The sequence below is a fragment of the Zootoca vivipara genome, chromosome 11 (assembly GCF_965207765.1).
Source record: "Zootoca vivipara chromosome 11, rZooViv2.hap1.1, whole genome shotgun sequence".
NCBI classification, from domain to species: Eukaryota; Metazoa; Chordata; class Lepidosauria; order Squamata; family Lacertidae; genus Zootoca; species Zootoca vivipara.
This window is the reverse complement of record NC_142594.1, coordinates 48,687,865-48,704,678: the sequence shown is the minus strand read 5'-3', so window position 1 is coordinate 48,704,678 and position 16,814 is coordinate 48,687,865. Positions and strand designations below refer to the sequence as shown.

The 16,814-nt window shown below is 40.5% G+C and overlaps 1 protein-coding gene across 6 annotated transcripts in view; it reads left to right on the top strand.

Annotated features, from left to right (window-relative positions):
* GALNT11 (polypeptide N-acetylgalactosaminyltransferase 11) overlaps window positions 1–16,814 on the top strand; it is a 30,724-nt gene extending 13,910 nt beyond the window's left edge. For all 6 annotated transcript variants that reach the window (XM_035129343.3, XM_035129344.3, XM_060280922.2 and 3 more), the window contains exons 4-12: window positions 1,077–1,243; window positions 1,357–1,482; window positions 4,870–5,119; window positions 6,491–6,608; window positions 7,072–7,224; window positions 8,344–8,562; window positions 13,274–13,378; window positions 14,329–14,466; window positions 15,693–16,814. In XM_035129343.3, the coding sequence (XP_034985234.1) occupies window positions 1,077–1,243; window positions 1,357–1,482; window positions 4,870–5,119; window positions 6,491–6,608; window positions 7,072–7,224; window positions 8,344–8,562; window positions 13,274–13,378; window positions 14,329–14,466; window positions 15,693–15,824 (1,408 nt within the window). In that variant the 3' untranslated portion in view covers window positions 15,825–16,814. The remainder of the gene's footprint in view (window positions 1–1,076; window positions 1,244–1,356; window positions 1,483–4,869; window positions 5,120–6,490; window positions 6,609–7,071; window positions 7,225–8,343; window positions 8,563–13,273; window positions 13,379–14,328; window positions 14,467–15,692) is intronic.

Genomic DNA, 16,814 nt, shown 5'->3' with positions numbered 1-16,814 from the left:
GATATACAACCATTTTTTTGCATCATTACTATTACGTATTTTCTCTAAGCTATAGAATTGTAAGAGATTCTGTAAAATAGGAAGCCCTACTTCTACAGGGTTCAGTAAAAGTAGAAATGAGCCGTGGAAATGGCTAAATATGAGGGATAGCTTGAAGCAGGGGGAAATAATGGAATAGAAAGGGAAATATATTTGGGTCTTAGAAAAACATGCAAATGGACAGGAAAAAAGCTGTGGAGAAATTTAAAGAATAGTGTTTAAAGTTTTAAGGAACAGTAAATAGGGAATTTAAAGGGGAAAGAGCATGTAATCTCTTCATGCTGAAAGTCTCTGAATCAATTACAGTACTGCCACCTCTAGGTAGCACTGGGGAACACCTGTCTGAGATGCTGCTGTAGTTGGTGTGGAGTATATTGAATGAGATGGATCAGTGGTCTGACTGTATAAAGCAGCTTCATATGTTTGTTAGAAGGATATCAGGATTAGAAAGGTATTGCTGTGCTGAAAGAAAAATTACTGTAAATGGGGAAAGGAGGAGGATGAACGAAGTGTAAGATGAAGAAAGGGCTATGAATGGAAGGAGCAGAGGAAGAAAATGAGGGGTGGGGTGGGGTGGGAAAAGGACTGGATTTTGTATAACTTATCTGTGGAGGCATTCGAGAGAGGCTAACTGTGTTCCCTAAATTTCCTGTTTTCATTATCTTAAAAAAAAAGTTAGTGGACAAATGTAATGCAGAGAAAGAAATGTAAAATATGCAGGGTTCGTTTTCTTCAAACAACAAGCACGCACAGTAAAAGGATAAATCTGAATCCTCTACAGAAAACAAAATCCCGTATTCCTCAGCAACTCAATTGCCAGACTCCTTTTTTAGGTGCCAATGATACATAGGGCATATGGTTTCTTAAACTCATGAGTAAAAGAGATTCTGTGGGGGAAACAGCTACATGCATATTGCATGGTTATTATAAAAGGGAGGGTGCAGCTTCTATTTTGGTATTATATGGGGTGTTCGTGAAATATTAGCAACATTCTTTGAAAACTATGTGTTATAATATGTGATTTTTCTTTCTTGCAGGTGTAAAGAAAAAAGTTATCCTCATGATCTGCCCTATGCTAGCATTATAATTTGTTTCTATAATGAAGCATTCTCTGCCTTGCTTCGGACAGTGCATAGCGTTTTGGACCGCACACCATCTAATCTTCTCCATGAAATTATCTTGGTGGATGACAGTAGTGAATTAGGTGAAAGACTCTTGCATTATTATGTTAATTTTGTGCAGTGTAGTCTAAGGATACTTGAACTACTGACAAATTACTAAATGCCGACTTACTCCCCTTGCCTTTTCTTACACTAGCTGATCTGAAAGAAGAATTGGATACTTATCTAACAAAAAATCTTCCGAACAATATAAAGCTAGTCAGAAATGAGAAGCGAGAAGGGCTAATTCGTGGGAGAATGATTGGAGCTTCCCATGCTACAGGTAATGTCCTTCATTTCTATGAATTCAAGTAGACCCTTTGTTTGTTCAGTACTTCTAAATCATGATGGTTTGTCCAAATTACTTGTGACTTTAATACATTTAATGAAGAATAAAGAAAAATATGAAACTTCTCATAGTAAATCCTCCTTGATCAGCTTTCAAGCAAAACAATACTACTACAACAACTAATTTAAACCCTGTGCCCGGTTTTGACTTGGGAGGGCGGGGCAGAAATAAAAGAGTGGTTTCCCAGCCACTCTGGGCAGCTTCCAACCGAATATTAAAAACACAAGGCAGCATTAAACATTAAAAGCGTCCCTAAACAGGGCTGTCTTCAGATGTCTTTTAAAAATACATCATTAAAATGAACAAAAAATAAGTCAGCAAAATACATAGAACATCCCTGGATTTAAAAACAAATAAAAGTCTGTTGCTGAAAAGACCACTGTTAGCCACAGTTAGCAGATAATGAGATATAATTCTTTCACTGTCCCAAATTTTAAGACGTATGCTTTTTCCTGTTATTTCCAGGTGGTTAAATATTCTGTAGGTACGGTAGTTGTCGGCATCAGTATAGAACCTGAATACTTGTGATGGGGTCAGACTGTAGTGAACCACCATTTGGAAAATAGGGTGGACACTCAAGAATAGTGTAGTTGGCTATCTGTTCTCTATTTTATCTTAAATATGGAATCTCTCTTGCTGTCCAGGATCATCCCTCTTCTGCTCATGGTAAGAAAAGCAGGGAAGGGGCAAATCTGAGATGGACTTCTAATCTTGAGTGTATTAAGCCTGGGAAGTAATGTCATAACAACCTCCTTCTTTTAAAAGGTTTTTATTTTGCCATAATATGCACCAGTTGTGAAAACTAGGGTTTGTGAAATGCAGTAAAACGACTGTGACTTGTCTTTCTTTCCCCAAAAGGGACTAACTAATCTGGCCCTAGGTTGGCATGTTAAATTGTTTCCATTATGACAAGGCATCTTACTAAAGCTGTTTACAAATACCCCATTCATGCTGATTCACAATCATCTCCCCAGAGAGATTTGTTGTGGCTATAGCATTTAATTAGGTTAAAGTATCTTTTTGATAATCTTTATAATCAGCCCACATTGTGCATGAACAATGATCAGTGTTGAATCAGGAAAGCTTGTGTTATAATTTGTAATGATGATTTAAGCTCCTCCTAATTAATGTGTGTTAATCATCTACATTAATGCAGTATAATTACATTGAAGTTCTGAACATGCAGCAGTACTTGTTCAGCTTTACTATTTGAGCTCAGTGCTGCAGCTTGTGAATAGCTTCCCTAAGCTATACCCAGCGAAGTAGGAAAATTTTATAGCTATAATTGGAACACCTAACTGCCTTTTTAGAATGGAATTTCCTGAGTTTCTGGTTTCCAACCTCTGCTTTCATTTAGGAATAACTTCTAAGTTTTTAATGGGCTTTTAAAAACTCATAATTTTATCTTTTTTACTGGCCACCCCCTTGGCCTTGTTTGTGACTCACAATTGTAATGGATGACTCATATGATCAATAGTATAGTTTTTATCGTTTTAGCCTCCGGAGAGCATTCATGATGAAGGCTGTGGGATACAAGTTAAAAAAATACAGTGGTACCTCGACAACCGAACGACTCGACTTCCGAAGGTTCCAACTTCAGAAATTGACAACCCCGGAAGTCTTTTTGCCGTGTGCGCCCTGCGCCTGCGCAGAAGCGTGAAATTGCGCTTCGCGCATGCGCAGAATGGGCGCTTCGAGAACTGAAGACTTCAACTTATGAAGACGGCCGCGGAACGGACCGTCTTTGTAAGTCGAGGTACCACTGTAATACTCTTGGTGATTCCACACACTCCCCCCCCCAAAAAAATCTGAGGGATGCTGTAACTTAATTTCCCTAGAAAAAGTACTTGATATAAGAAATGAAACTATTATCCCACTTATTATTACATTATTAGTATCCAGATAATTGCTACAATTTAGGTCACCAACCTCTCCATGTGTTTTCCAACAAGACAAGGTCTGTGGCTATATGAGTTGTGTGGTTTTAGTTAATTCTAAAATTGATTTCTTTTAGGAATAAATCCTGTTTGAGGCAAGTCTTATTGAGTATAATGTGTTATGACATTTGTATTGTAATGTGTTTGAGGGGTGTCTTCTGTCTGATCAGGTGAAAATTGATTTAAATGTCATGGGGGACCTTAACTGACATCTGAAGAGGGGGTGGAGATAAAACGCTCAGTATGCAAAGAAGATTAGAATATATGCATTATCTGACTGCTGGTTGCAGGTGTAGAATTCCTTGTTAGACATGTGATTGGCTAAGGCCAGACCTGGAGCGAAGCCAGCCCATGTTGGTTGGTGCTTGGTGTTCATAGGGAACAGCCCGTAGAAGAAGACAATGGAGCAGGAGCTGAGGGGAAGGCAGCATAGTTTGGTGGCGAAACACTTGCTGGGATAGGTGAGTCACTTGGCTTAGCTGAATGAATGAGAGGGGCGGGATCTGTCTGCAGCACTGAGGCAGAAGAAGTGAGAAGCAGTTTGGAATGGTAAGCTCTGGTTTTCGGGTGGAGAGTCAGAGGAAGATTCCAGGACAGGACAGCAAAAATAGACCTGTACGTGAGGGTTAAGCAGGATGGTGTAGATATAAGGGCAGTCTGGCAAAAGGATTTTAACAGGGTAGCCTAACTGCTTCCTCAGAGCTGCTATGGTTTAGTAACGGTAGTGTAAAATAAGCTGTTGATAAGTGGCAGTAACAAAAAAAGAGAGTACTATGCTAAAGCAACTACGTAAGCTTGTGCACTACATACTCTTGTAGTAAATAAACATTAATGTTTTTGTTAAATATTGTAGTTATATCTGTCAGGCTTTGATATTGATATTGTATTCACGCATATGGTCATGTGTTGCTCAGGCTTTGCACCATGTCTATATCCCAGTTACCAGGGCTGTTGATAAGTTAAGGGTTCAAAGAGGATAAGTGATATTATATGGTGGTTGCAGTACAAGTTTAGGATAACCATTTGCGTGGAAGTTGGGGTTTGTTAATAGAATAAGTAAAGAATCACACCCTCTTCCCACTGAAGTTTAAATGGCCCAATTCTTCTATATAGCCACATAGATGGGGGAATCCCTCTAAATGTAATCATGAGATAATCCATCCCAACTGTAGTGTGATAGAGTTCTGCCTTTTTAAAAGAAAGAAAAGTGGAATTAGCTGGATGTAGCAAGTACTTGAGATTTCCCCATAAGGCTGCTATGTTTCATATTGTTCCCCTCTCTCTGCTAGAGTGAACATGTCTAGAATAATGAAAATATGTAACTCTGACTGCCTTGCTTTTTGTTCTCTGTCCCTCTGTTCGTATTGTGCTTCTCTTTTCTCAGGGAAGGTACTTGTGTTTCTGGACAGTCACTGTGAGGTGAATGAGCTGTGGTTGCAACCTTTGCTGACACCCATCCAGGAATCACGAAAAACAGTGGTTTGTCCTGTCATCGATATAATCAGCGCTGACACACTTACCTACAGCTCTTCCCCAGTTGTCCGTGGAGGGTTCAACTGGGGTCTGCACTTTAAATGGGATCTTGTTCCTTTGTCAGAACTGGAAGGCCCTGAGGGAGCCACTTCTCCAATCAAGTAAGATTTATTTACCGGTATTTATATTATAACCCACACTGCATCATTCACACAGAGTGAGAAACATTAAAATACAATAAAACAATATTTCATTTAAAGAAAACTTGATGTAAACAAAGACAATAAACTAGCAGCAAAGCTGCTACATAATATGCTATGTAGTAAGATACCTTCTCTAAGTACCATATGCTAAAGAGCATACCATATTATGAAGGGGGCACCGTGTATGCAACCATGTGCTCCTTCAAGGAAGGGGAAGATAAAAAAGGAGGGTAGGACTGAACACTTAAACTGAAAATAAGAATGAAGAAAAGGGATAGCCAATAGATGCAATGAGCTGTACTAGCGAATGTCAATATTTTTCTTTGGAGAAATCTCTTTCAACATCTAATTTTTAATAGGAAAGTTGAAACCAGAATTTCAGCAAAGCTGTTAATGGGTTAATATCAACATGTAATAAATAACTTATCCATAAATGCTGTTCATTCCAGGTTTGGCAAGCCTTTAATTCAAGGGTTGCCAAATGTTTTGGACTAGTGGATACATTTAGAATTTTGAGAGAGTGCTGATGGCTAACACAGGAAGTGTGCCATAATGCAAAATTAGAGGTCAAAACTAGCGCTTTGAATTGAGCCAAGAAGCTAATGGGCAGCCAGTGCAGTCGGGCAAGGATTGGCATTACATATTCAAACTGTATTGTCACAGTGAGCAACCGGGCCACCAAATTCTGCACCAAGTTGGTGACTCCTGTTTTAATTTGTAACCTGTCATAGGAACAATTGGTAAGTAAAGGTCCTTAAGACCTTGTACAAAAGCCTAGGAGATGTGTCACAAATGAGGGAGGTAAGGGAAAAACAATGTTCATCATACAGTAGAAAAAGTGGCTGACTCTTTCAATTACTTCATTACATCTATGCCCTTCCCTATAGCCATAAGAGCCTCTCAGGATGGCGCACAGCAATAAAACAATCAGCAAACTTAAAATTAATAAAAATCCCAGGCTAAAATATCAGAATTGGGGATCCAGAATAACTTCCTAAAAGCCATTACCTGCCTCACAAGTGGTATGCACTGTATGTCTGTGGGTTTTCAAAGTTTCCTTGAGTAGAAATGATGCTCGACACCACCTTGTCACCATTTTTTTTTAATTAGGGGCAGGTGTTTGGATCATACAGTATGTGTGTTTCTATTCCCACTCTGTTAGTCTTATTGATTGGACAGTATTTTAATTTCCCCCCTGTTGCTGGACTTCCACATTTGATGCCTAACTATACATACCTCACATCAATCCTCTGTAAATTTTGTGTGACTTCAGCCCTTTCCCCCCATCATTGATAGGTATGGCTTTGGAAAACACTCATTTTCTTTTAGGTCACCTACAATGGCAGGAGGCTTGTTTGCAATGGACAGAGAATATTTCAATGAACTTGGACAATATGATAGCGGCATGGACATCTGGGGAGGGGAAAACCTAGAAATATCATTTCGGGTATGTATGCTATTTTTGTACTATAACCTTTTTTCTTGGACGAGGACCCTGATTGAACTGCATTTCTTTACACACTACGGTTGCGCAGTAATTTTCTTTAATTTTGCAGAGCAGTTCTGTGAATGTTGAAAGTTCTTCTAAACTAGATGTTGGGAATCTTTTCTTGTCGGACCAGATAATTAATTTTTCTTAAAAATAAATTTTATTTTTCATATCACAACTCCCATCACCTCCAGCTAGCAGGACCTGTGCACAGGCATGATGGGAATTGTAGTCCCAAAAGAGCTGAAGACCAAAGTTTGGGAAACCTTTATCTAGAAGTTATAGCTTCTATCAGCTGTAATCCTTTCTAACTATGTTAAATAGACATAGACCAACATCTTCAGAAACCACACCTATGCTTAATATGACCTTCCTTAAGTAATAATCCTTTGTTTTATTAATTACTTCTGTTTCTGAACAGATCTGGATGTGTGGGGGCAAACTTCTCATCATCCCATGCTCCAGAGTCGGACACATCTTTCGTAAAAGGCGACCTTATGGTTCCCCAGGCGGGCAGGATACTATGGCACACAACTCTCTACGGCTAGCTCATGTGTGGATGGATGAATATAAGGCAAGATGGCCACTACTGTAGAATTACAAGCCATAGCAAAAGGTGGATGTATCTGGGTGCCTTGGTGGTCACAGCAGGGATGGGTATTCAGAAACTCTGGTCCCATTCCTGAAAAGTGGTAGCTGTTTCATCTTCTACTTTTTGTGTGGTATCAGAACCTTTCATTACAGGTTCTGAGTTGTAACAAAAGTTTGGAAATTTGCATTGATAATTGCAGTAGGGAAAATTAAAGAAATCCATTCCAGAGCCCGTAAGTGATGGAAATGAAATATAAAACACTAAACATTCTCAGGTTGTACTGAAGGGAAACTGGTGGAATTCCATCCTGATTTCACCAAATGCTGTTGGATGATCTCTGTGCAGAAACCAGCATCCCACATCTGCTATTCTTTGCTTGGTGACGTGTTGTAAAACAGTAAATCAGAACAAAATTGGTCCTACCTGAAGCATAGGTTTCATAGGTTACGAGGGGGCTAACTGGGGTCCATCCCTTTGAGGTTTGCAGTTATGTTTTCTAACTTAGGTTATATGTTCGTTATTTATCTTCACATTCTTACTTGCATGCATGTTTTGAGCCGGGGTGGGAGATAGGCAAGTATGTTCAGATTTTTTTTAGATGGACAGAGTTTGCAGCTGCTATGAAAAACTCAGTAGAGCGAGCTGACCTCCCACAAATCATTGCTCCTGCCTTTGTCACTTGATTGAGGCCTGCCCCAACCCAGTTAACCCCTCATCAACCTATGGAAATCAGGGTGTGATGATGATGTTGTATCCCATTGGTTTCCCACTCCTGCACCACTTCGTTGATTGGTTGAGGGAGTGAGACATTTACAGTGTGATTATGTTATGAATCCAGGAATGAGAGGCAAAGGAGATGGGGAATGCTGTTTTTGGCAGTGGTCACATAGGTCCCAAAATGTGTGGTTCCGCCCTTGGTCATTATTGGCTGGATAGGCACAGTAGTTTCAAAGTAGCTTTATAGCATGTACAAACCACATTAGTTTACACTTCAGAGAAATTGGCTTTTTGCTTGTTTTGTTTTCAGTCCTGTGTATTCAAAATAGAATCATTGTTCTGAACTGTAATTCTTCCTACCACACTTTCCTCTCTTTGACATAGGAACAGTATTTTGCTCTGCGACCAGAATTACGTACAAGGAACTATGGGAATATTACTGATCGTGTGGAGTTGAGAAGAAAGTTGAACTGCAAATCATTTAAGTGGTATTTAGACAATATATACCCAGAGATGCAAATTTCTGGATCTAATGCCAAAGTACAGCCACCACTCTTTTTCAACAAAGGGCAAAAACGACCAAAAACATTGCAACGTGGACGGGTAAGATGCTGTTCTAACTCTCAAAGTTCTTTAAAATCATGCTCTGAAAAATGTAGTTATAAAGATCACAAAAGCTGGCATCTGAATTACTATTATTACTTTCTAGCTGTAAAAGAGTGCAGCTTCACAATAAGAGTAGCTTTGAAAATCTGTAATTATGCACTGTAGTTTTTAGATCAAATATGCTAAAGGTATATCAGTCTTACTTAGCTTGCTTCCTGTGCAGGTTAACAACCTTCATTATGGATGAATAGCTTTCACGTTTGTAGGCCACTATAATCTCTTGTGTGATCAGAAGCACTTGCTTTAGGACAGGGTGGTCCAAGCTCTCAAACCAAGTAGGCTTCGACACAGAACCTTGGGGGGCACACAATGAATTAAATTTCCATATCATAAAGTGTTTGCAATATATTTAATATTATTTATTATACACACATTTATCTACCTACCTACCTACCTAAAAAGTGTCCAAAAAGATCCCAAATCATGAAGGCTGCCTGGTGTGAGGGAAGTTGCTGGATGCAGGCTGGACTCCAGACAGGAAAGAGGAAGGGAGAGGGAGGAGCAAGAGAGTTATTACCAGCTCTTGGTGGGGCGGGACAGAGAGAGAAAAAGTGTGTGCAAATGAGCAACTCACTGCAGCTCTGCCATTTTGCTTTTATTGCTTTCTTGCCCTGTTTCCCCTTCTTTCCTCCTTTGCCACTCCTGCTTCCAGCCCTGCTGCTACCACCACCACCAAAATATTCAACGCGTGTGCACACTCTCTATCTCTAGTTAGGGATTCTCTCCAGATGAGAGAATCTTCTGCGAGGAAGACATTGCTTGCTTGGCTGAAGAAACTGCCTTTCACTCCTCTCCTTCCTTTTCTTCCTCCCATATCCCTCTTTCTCTGTACTCATCCTGCCTCCAAAGAGGATTCTCAGCCACAGCTGGGGCGGCCGGCCTGTGCTAGTCACAAGCAAACTAGGGCAAGGCTTTCATGTTGTCGCTTCCGGTTCCCTGCAGATTCAATACATAGCAAGGGCCACCAAGAAAGCCCTTGAGGGCCACAAGTGGCATGTGTGCCATGTGTTGGACAACCCTTTTTTAGGAACACATATATTTTGGTCAAACTCATGTTCGTAGCTTTGAGAACATCCATAATATCCATAATATCCAGAGGATTGGAGAAGATCAGTCTACATCCCAATTCCAAAGAAGAGCAGTGCCAAAGAATGCTCCAACTACCGCACAATTGCGCTCATTTCACACGCTAGCAAGGTTATGCTTAAAATTCTACAAGACAGGCTTAGGCAGTATGTGGACCGAGAACTCCCAGAAGTGCAAGCTGGATTTTGAAGGGGCAGAGGAACCAGAGACCAAATAGCAAACATGCACTAGATTATGGAGAAAGCTAGAGAGTTCCAGAAAAACGTCTACTTCTGCTTCATTGACTATGCAAAAGCCTTTGACTGTGTTGACCGCAGCAAACTATGGCAAGTTCTTAAAGAAATGGGAGTGCCTGATCACCTCATCTGTCTCCTGAGAAATCTCTATGTGGGACAGATGAACTACATTCAAGAGTATTAAAAGAACTGGCAGAGGTGATTTCAGAACCACTGGCAATAATCTTTGATAATTCCTGGAGAACAGGCGAAGTTCCAGCAGACTGGAGGAGGGCAAATGTTGTCCCTATTTTCAAAAAGGGGAAAAGAGAGGACCCAAACAATTACCGCCCAGTCAGCCTGACATCAATACCAGGAAAGATTCTAGAGCAGATCATTAAGCGAACGGTCTGTGAGCACCTAGAAAGGAACTCTGTGATCACTAAAAGTCAGCATGGGTTTCTGAAAAATAAGTCATGTCAGACTAATCTGATCTCATTTTTTGACAGAATTACAAGCCTGGTAGATGAAGGGAACGCGGTGGATGTAGCCTATCTTGATTTCAGCAAGGCCTTTGACAAGGTGCCCCATGATATTCTTGTAAAGAAGCTGGTAAAATGTGGGCTAGACAATGCTACCATTCAGTGGATTTGTAACTGGCTTACTGACCGAACCCAAAGGGTGCTCATCAATGGCTCCTCCTCATCCTGGAGAGTAGTGACTAGTGGGGTGCCACAGGGTTCTGTCTTGGGCCCAGTCTTATTCAACATCTTTATCAATGACTTGGATGATGGGCTTGAGGGCATCCTGAGCAAGTTTGCAGACGACACCAAATTGGAAGCGGTGGCTAATACCCCAGAGGACAGGATCACACTTCAAAATGACCTTAACAGATTAGACAATTGGGCCAAAGCAAACAAGATGAATTTTAACAAGGAGAAATGTAAGGTACTACACTTGGGCAAAAAAAATGAAAGGCACAAATACAGGATGGGTGACGCCTGGCTTGAGAGCAGTACATGTGAAAAGGACCTGGGAGTCTTGGTAGACCACAGACTTGACATGAGTCAGCAGTGTGATGCAGCAGCTAAAAAAGCCAATGCAATTCTGGGCTGCATCAATAGGAGTATAGCATCTAGATCTAGGGAAGTAATAGTACCACTGTATTCTGCTCTGGTCAGACCTCACCTGGAGTACTGTGTCCAGTTCTGGGCACCACAGTTCAAGAAGGATACTGACAAGCTGGAACGTGTCCAGAAGAGGGCAACCAAAATGGTCAAAGGCCTGGAAGCGATGCCTTATGAGGAACGGCTTAGGGAGCTGGGTATGTTTAGCCTGGAGAAGAGAAGGTTAAGGGGTGATATCATAGCCATGTTCAAATATATGAAAGGATGTCATATGGAGGAGGGAGAAATATTGTTTTCTGCTGCTCCAGAGAAGCGGACACGGAGCAATGGATTCAAACTTCAAGAAAGAAGATTCCACCTAAACATTACGAAGAATTTCCTGACAGTAAGAGCTGTTCGGCAGTGGAATTTGCTACCAAGGAGTGTGGTGGAGCCTCCTTCTTTGAAGGTCTTTAAGCAGAGGCTTGACAGCCATATGTCAAGAATGCTTTGATGGTGTTTCCTGCTTGGCAGGGGGTTGGACTGGATGGCCCTTGTGGTCTCTTCCAACTCTATGATTCTATGACAAGAAGCTACAGTTAGAACTGGATATGGAACAACTGATTGGTTCAAAATTGGGAAAGGAGTACGACAAGGTTGTATATTGTCTCCCTGCTTATTTAACTTATATGCAGAATTCATCATGCGAAAGGCTGGACTAGATGAATCCCAAGCCGGAATTAAGATTGCCGGAAGAAATATCAACAACCTCAGGTATGCAGATGACACAACCTTGATGGCAGAAAGTGAGGAGGAATTAAAGAACCTTTTAATGAGGGTGAAAGAGGAGAGCGCAAAATATGGTCTGAAGGTCAACATCAAAAAAACCAAGATCATGGCCACTGGTCCCATCACCTCCTGGCAAATAGAAGGGGAAGAAATGGAGGCAGTGAGAGATTTTACTTTCTTGGGCTCCTTGATCAGTGCAGATGGTGACAGCAGTCACGAAATTAAAAGACGCCTGCTTCTTCGGAGAAAAGCAATGACAAACCTAGACAGCATCTTAAAAAGCAGAGACATCACCTTGCCTACAAAGGTCCGTATAGTTAAAGCTATGGTTTTCCCAGTAGTGATGTATGGAAGTGAGAGCTGGACCATAAAGAAGGCTGATCACTGAAGAATTTATGCTTTTGAATTATGGTGCTGGAGGAGACTCTTGAGAGTCCCATGGACTGCAAGAAGATCAAACCTATCCATTCTGAAGGAAATCAGCCCTGAGTGCTAACTGGAAGGACAGATCCTGAAGCTGAGGCTCCAATACTTTGGCCACGTCATGAGAAGAGAAGAATCCTTGGAAAAGACCCTGATGTTGGGAAAGATTGAGGGCACTAGGAGAAGGGGACGACAGAGGACAAGATGGTTGGACAGTGTTCTCGAAGCTACGAACATGAGTTTGACCAAACTGCGGGAGGCAGTGCAAGACAGGAGTGCCTGGCGTGCTATGGTCCATGGGGTCACGAAGAGTCGGACACGACTAAACGACTAAACAACAACAATATTGGAAATGCCTATACAGTGAAAGGAGAGAAACAACCTTACCTTTCCAAAGAATTGTGGATGATGTAAATACTCCTAAATTAGCCTGTTTTGCAACATAAAAATGTTTATCTTTTATCTCTACTTAGCCTTGAGACTGCATCAAGTAACTTTGGGCAAAGTCGCTGTCTCTCAGGTTACCTTATCAGCACACAAAGTTTTTTTTGTTTTAAAAGATAGGCTGAAGAGCTTATAGTTTACTGTGTGTGTGCTGAAAAGTTTTGTGTCCTTACTAGTCCCTACCACGCATATCTACTAGAAATCTGTCAACAGAGTTGCTTCTGTGATTGCAACAATACCTTGATACTGTATAGAGAAAATTATTCTAGAGATACAACTATTAGGCATGGGTGGAGCCAGGACTTTTGTTAGGGGGGCAGAGCGGATGTGATTGGTCAGTTAGGTATTTCTATTGTTTCACTTGATTGGGGGGGGCAGCTGCCCCCGCCCCCCCTTGGCTACACCTATGTTGTTAGGGAAAATTCTGTAGAGAGCACATAAAAGAACCTTCTGCCTCTTTCCTCAAAACATCTCCCATTTTTTCCATAATGATCTCCCCCATTCTCTCCCTTATATAATATGGCAATAATAAATAGTATTGTGATTGCAGATGTGTGTGTGCATGTGTGTTTTTTTCTTTTGCAGCTGCTTCATCTTCAGACAAATAAATGTCTTGTTGCCCAAGGCCACCCAAGTCAAAAAGGAGGACTTGTTGTGGTCAGAGAGTGTGATTACAATGATCAAAATCAGGTATGTGCCCGATACCTACTTTGCTTTCCCTAGCATTGTTCATTTTTATAGTCTCCACAGTGTTGATTTTGATCACTCCTTCATAACATTAAAAAAACCACACCCAAATTCCTTCCTCAAAGGGTCACTCACTTGATATCCTCTCACTGTATGCTCTGGTCATCTATATCTTTTGACACTTATTTCAGGACTGATCAGTCAGATAAATACATCAGTATCCATTAGCTACTTTTACAAATTTTTGCCACTGTTGTCTGCTTCAAAATCACTTACTAAATGGAGGCTTTGTGGATTTCTTAAGTACCTTACTACACTAGTTGATACATTCAGAATTCTGCTCAGTGCTTGAGGTCCATTCCCAGGACTTTCTAGGGCACCAAGAACAGATCTGCTTCAAAATGTGCCTTGATGAGGGGCCCCATATCCTGGAAATAAGTTCAATAGAGTTACTGGCCCATATGAATGTGGATTTAAAATAGCCAGAGAAATTATATCTGATCCAAAAATGCACAGCTGTTAGAAGGTTTCAGAATTAAAGCAAACAACATCTGGCATCCTCCCTACTTTTAGGTAATTTTCAAGAAGCCAAAAAAGGGGGGGGACTTGGAGTTTTGCATTGCTAACACCTCTCCACATGTTCAGAAAGCTCAGCTCATACTTGTTCACAGAAAATAAGTATCTGAGGTAGAGTTTTCTGCTTAAGGTAAACAGATTTTTTTCCACTCCTCATTTGAAAATGTTAAGAAGGGACTCTTACTTAAATGCAATTAATAGGAAATTAATCTGCTTCAAAATACTTTAGAAAGCTGAGATTTTACACTGTGGCATATTTTATAAAGTGATTTGTGGCTGTTTTTATGGTACTATTTTACTGCTTGTATTTTTGTACAATACTTAGAGGTTTAGAAATTCTTTTAAATAAATAAATAAATATATTATTCCACTATTAGATATGGCTTTACAATGAAGATCATGAGCTGATCCTAAACAATCTCCTATGCTTGGATGTGTCTGAATCTCGCACTTCTGATCCACCACGCCTTATGAAATGCCATGGATCAGGAGGATCTCAGCAATGGGTGCTTGGGGTGAGTTGCGGACAAGAGTGGATGATTTCAGATCTCTTTCTGTGTGTCTTTGTGTGGGTAGGTATGTGATTTTCTAATTCTGAAAATCACATATGGGTTAACAATTCCACAGTAATGTTTTTCAGTACAGGTTTCCTATTAAATGATGTATGTGCTAATCTAAATTATGTAGAGATTGGTGGTAGCAAGACCACATGCTGAGTTTTGAGGAGTGAACTATCATGTAAAAGGGCCATTGTTGCAATAAAAATCCAAATACCTCCTTTTGAGGTTGCATGGAATAACCTGACAAGCTTAACAATGGAAGACATTTATCTACTGGGGAGTAGTCATGCTAGAAACATTTAATCCAGAGCCCGATTTGCAAAAACCTGGCCATATATGTGTTGACTGTTGATCTAATTGTGTATTCAGAACTACACAAATATTGTTGCAAGAGGGAGGAGAATGGAGCCATGCACTCTCAACACCAGCCCCTCAACACTGTCCACATACTGGAAGGAATGTCTGCAGGAGGGCTGTGCAATAAATTGCCATATTGTTGAATACCATAACATTGTGATAAGTGTTGCAACAAGGCAATATAGGTACTGATAAACAAAAAATGGAGACTTAACAGCTTCCCAGGGGGTAACTCAATTGAAGGATACTTTGCATTGTCGGCATGGTGTCTCCAGCTTTGTTTACTCTCTCCCTCCTCCCTCCTAACCGATAGGAAATGATGATAAGACAGCAAACTCTTTTAGCTTTGCCAGGGTAGAACACTGCATTTTTTAAATGTGACTCTTTACTACCATACCTGGTTATTTTAAAATGAAAGTGTTTTGCAGTCCAAATAATTTAGAGGGCACCAGGTTGAAGAAGGCTGGCCTATATCAATATCCCATGAGACAAGCTCTCCGGGATTAGCTTCATGGAAACACTAATCTCACTGTTTTTGTCTACAGTGGTAACGTATTGTAATGTTTGCAGAGTTCCCCAGTTTTGGAATACATAGATTTGGCTAAGAAAAGTGATCCAAACAGATCACTGCTGCATCAACATTAGTGCCTGAATAGTTATTCAGAGTTTCTGTCCTCTAGATGAGTGGTGACTGAATCAGGGCAACATTTTAACTGCCCTAGTAAGGTCAGCTCTTCTCATCCCAGCAAAGACAATATTCTCATTTAGAAGCAGGTTTTGAGCTGCTTTGCCTCAACTGTTGCATTTTATTTTTCTGTCTCCAGAAACATAATCGACTCTATCAGGTGTCCGTTGGGCAATGCATGAAGGTAGCTGATCCGCTTAGCCTCAAAGGATATGTGACTATGGCAATTTGTGATGGCTCCCTCCCTCAGCAGTGGCGCTTTGAAAGCTGAGTGACAGTGAAGGCCCATTTCCACAGTAGCCCAGAGTTGATCTTATAGAGCCTGCAGTCCCTGCTGCTATTTCTGAAACGGAACAGTTTGGGAAGCTTTTAGAAGCAAGCGGAATAGGAGCTGTGGCAGCCACATTTAAATCTCTACACACATAGAAGTGCAATTCATGTAAGTTTTTTGCACTTCCCTGGCAAATGTAGATACTCTAATAGTTAGACCATTGTATTTAATTAGGAAAGAAAATTAATATTGAATATTTCCAATAGTCAGATGACTACCTTGTCTTGCCAGTACTTCTTGCACAAGTATTACTGTAATATTATTTTCTTTGTTTGGATGAATTATTTCAACTGATCTGGAAAAAGAATATTCATTTTTAAACAAATCTCTGTATTTAATTTTAATTCATTGATTTTAACATGTTACATAGTTAACATTTTATGTCACAGCATTTAAAATAACAGTCATTGCAGCATCCAGAATCATGAAGTGGAAGTATGTTTATGCAGTGGGTCTCATGCCTTCTCCCTGCTGCCCTCTCCCCCTGTATCCCAAAAGCCTCCCAAAAGATCTGGGAATCCTTAGGGAGGTTTTGGAATGGGGGCTGCAGCAGTCGGGAACAATTACTGGAATTCAGGTAGGGGCTGACTTGCAATAGCAGAAGTGCCTTTCTGCTTGCGAAACTTGAAATTGGCATTTTAAGATCAAGTATGGAACTTTTTCTGTTATAATCAGTTTCTGAGTAAAGAGGTCAACAGAAATGATTATGGTGCAAGATGTATGTATCTCCTTTTGAGGTTCCTAAAAAGCCTTCCTGCTTGGCAGGGGGTTGGACTGGATGGCCCTTGTGGTCTCTTCCAACTTTATGATTCTATGTGTGGACTTTTAAATTTCTTCCTCTGGATTGAAACCATTAATTGCTGATTTTTCCTTTATTGGTTCATTCAGCACTGGTTTAAAATGCAGTTGCATAATAAACTTGTGAAAATA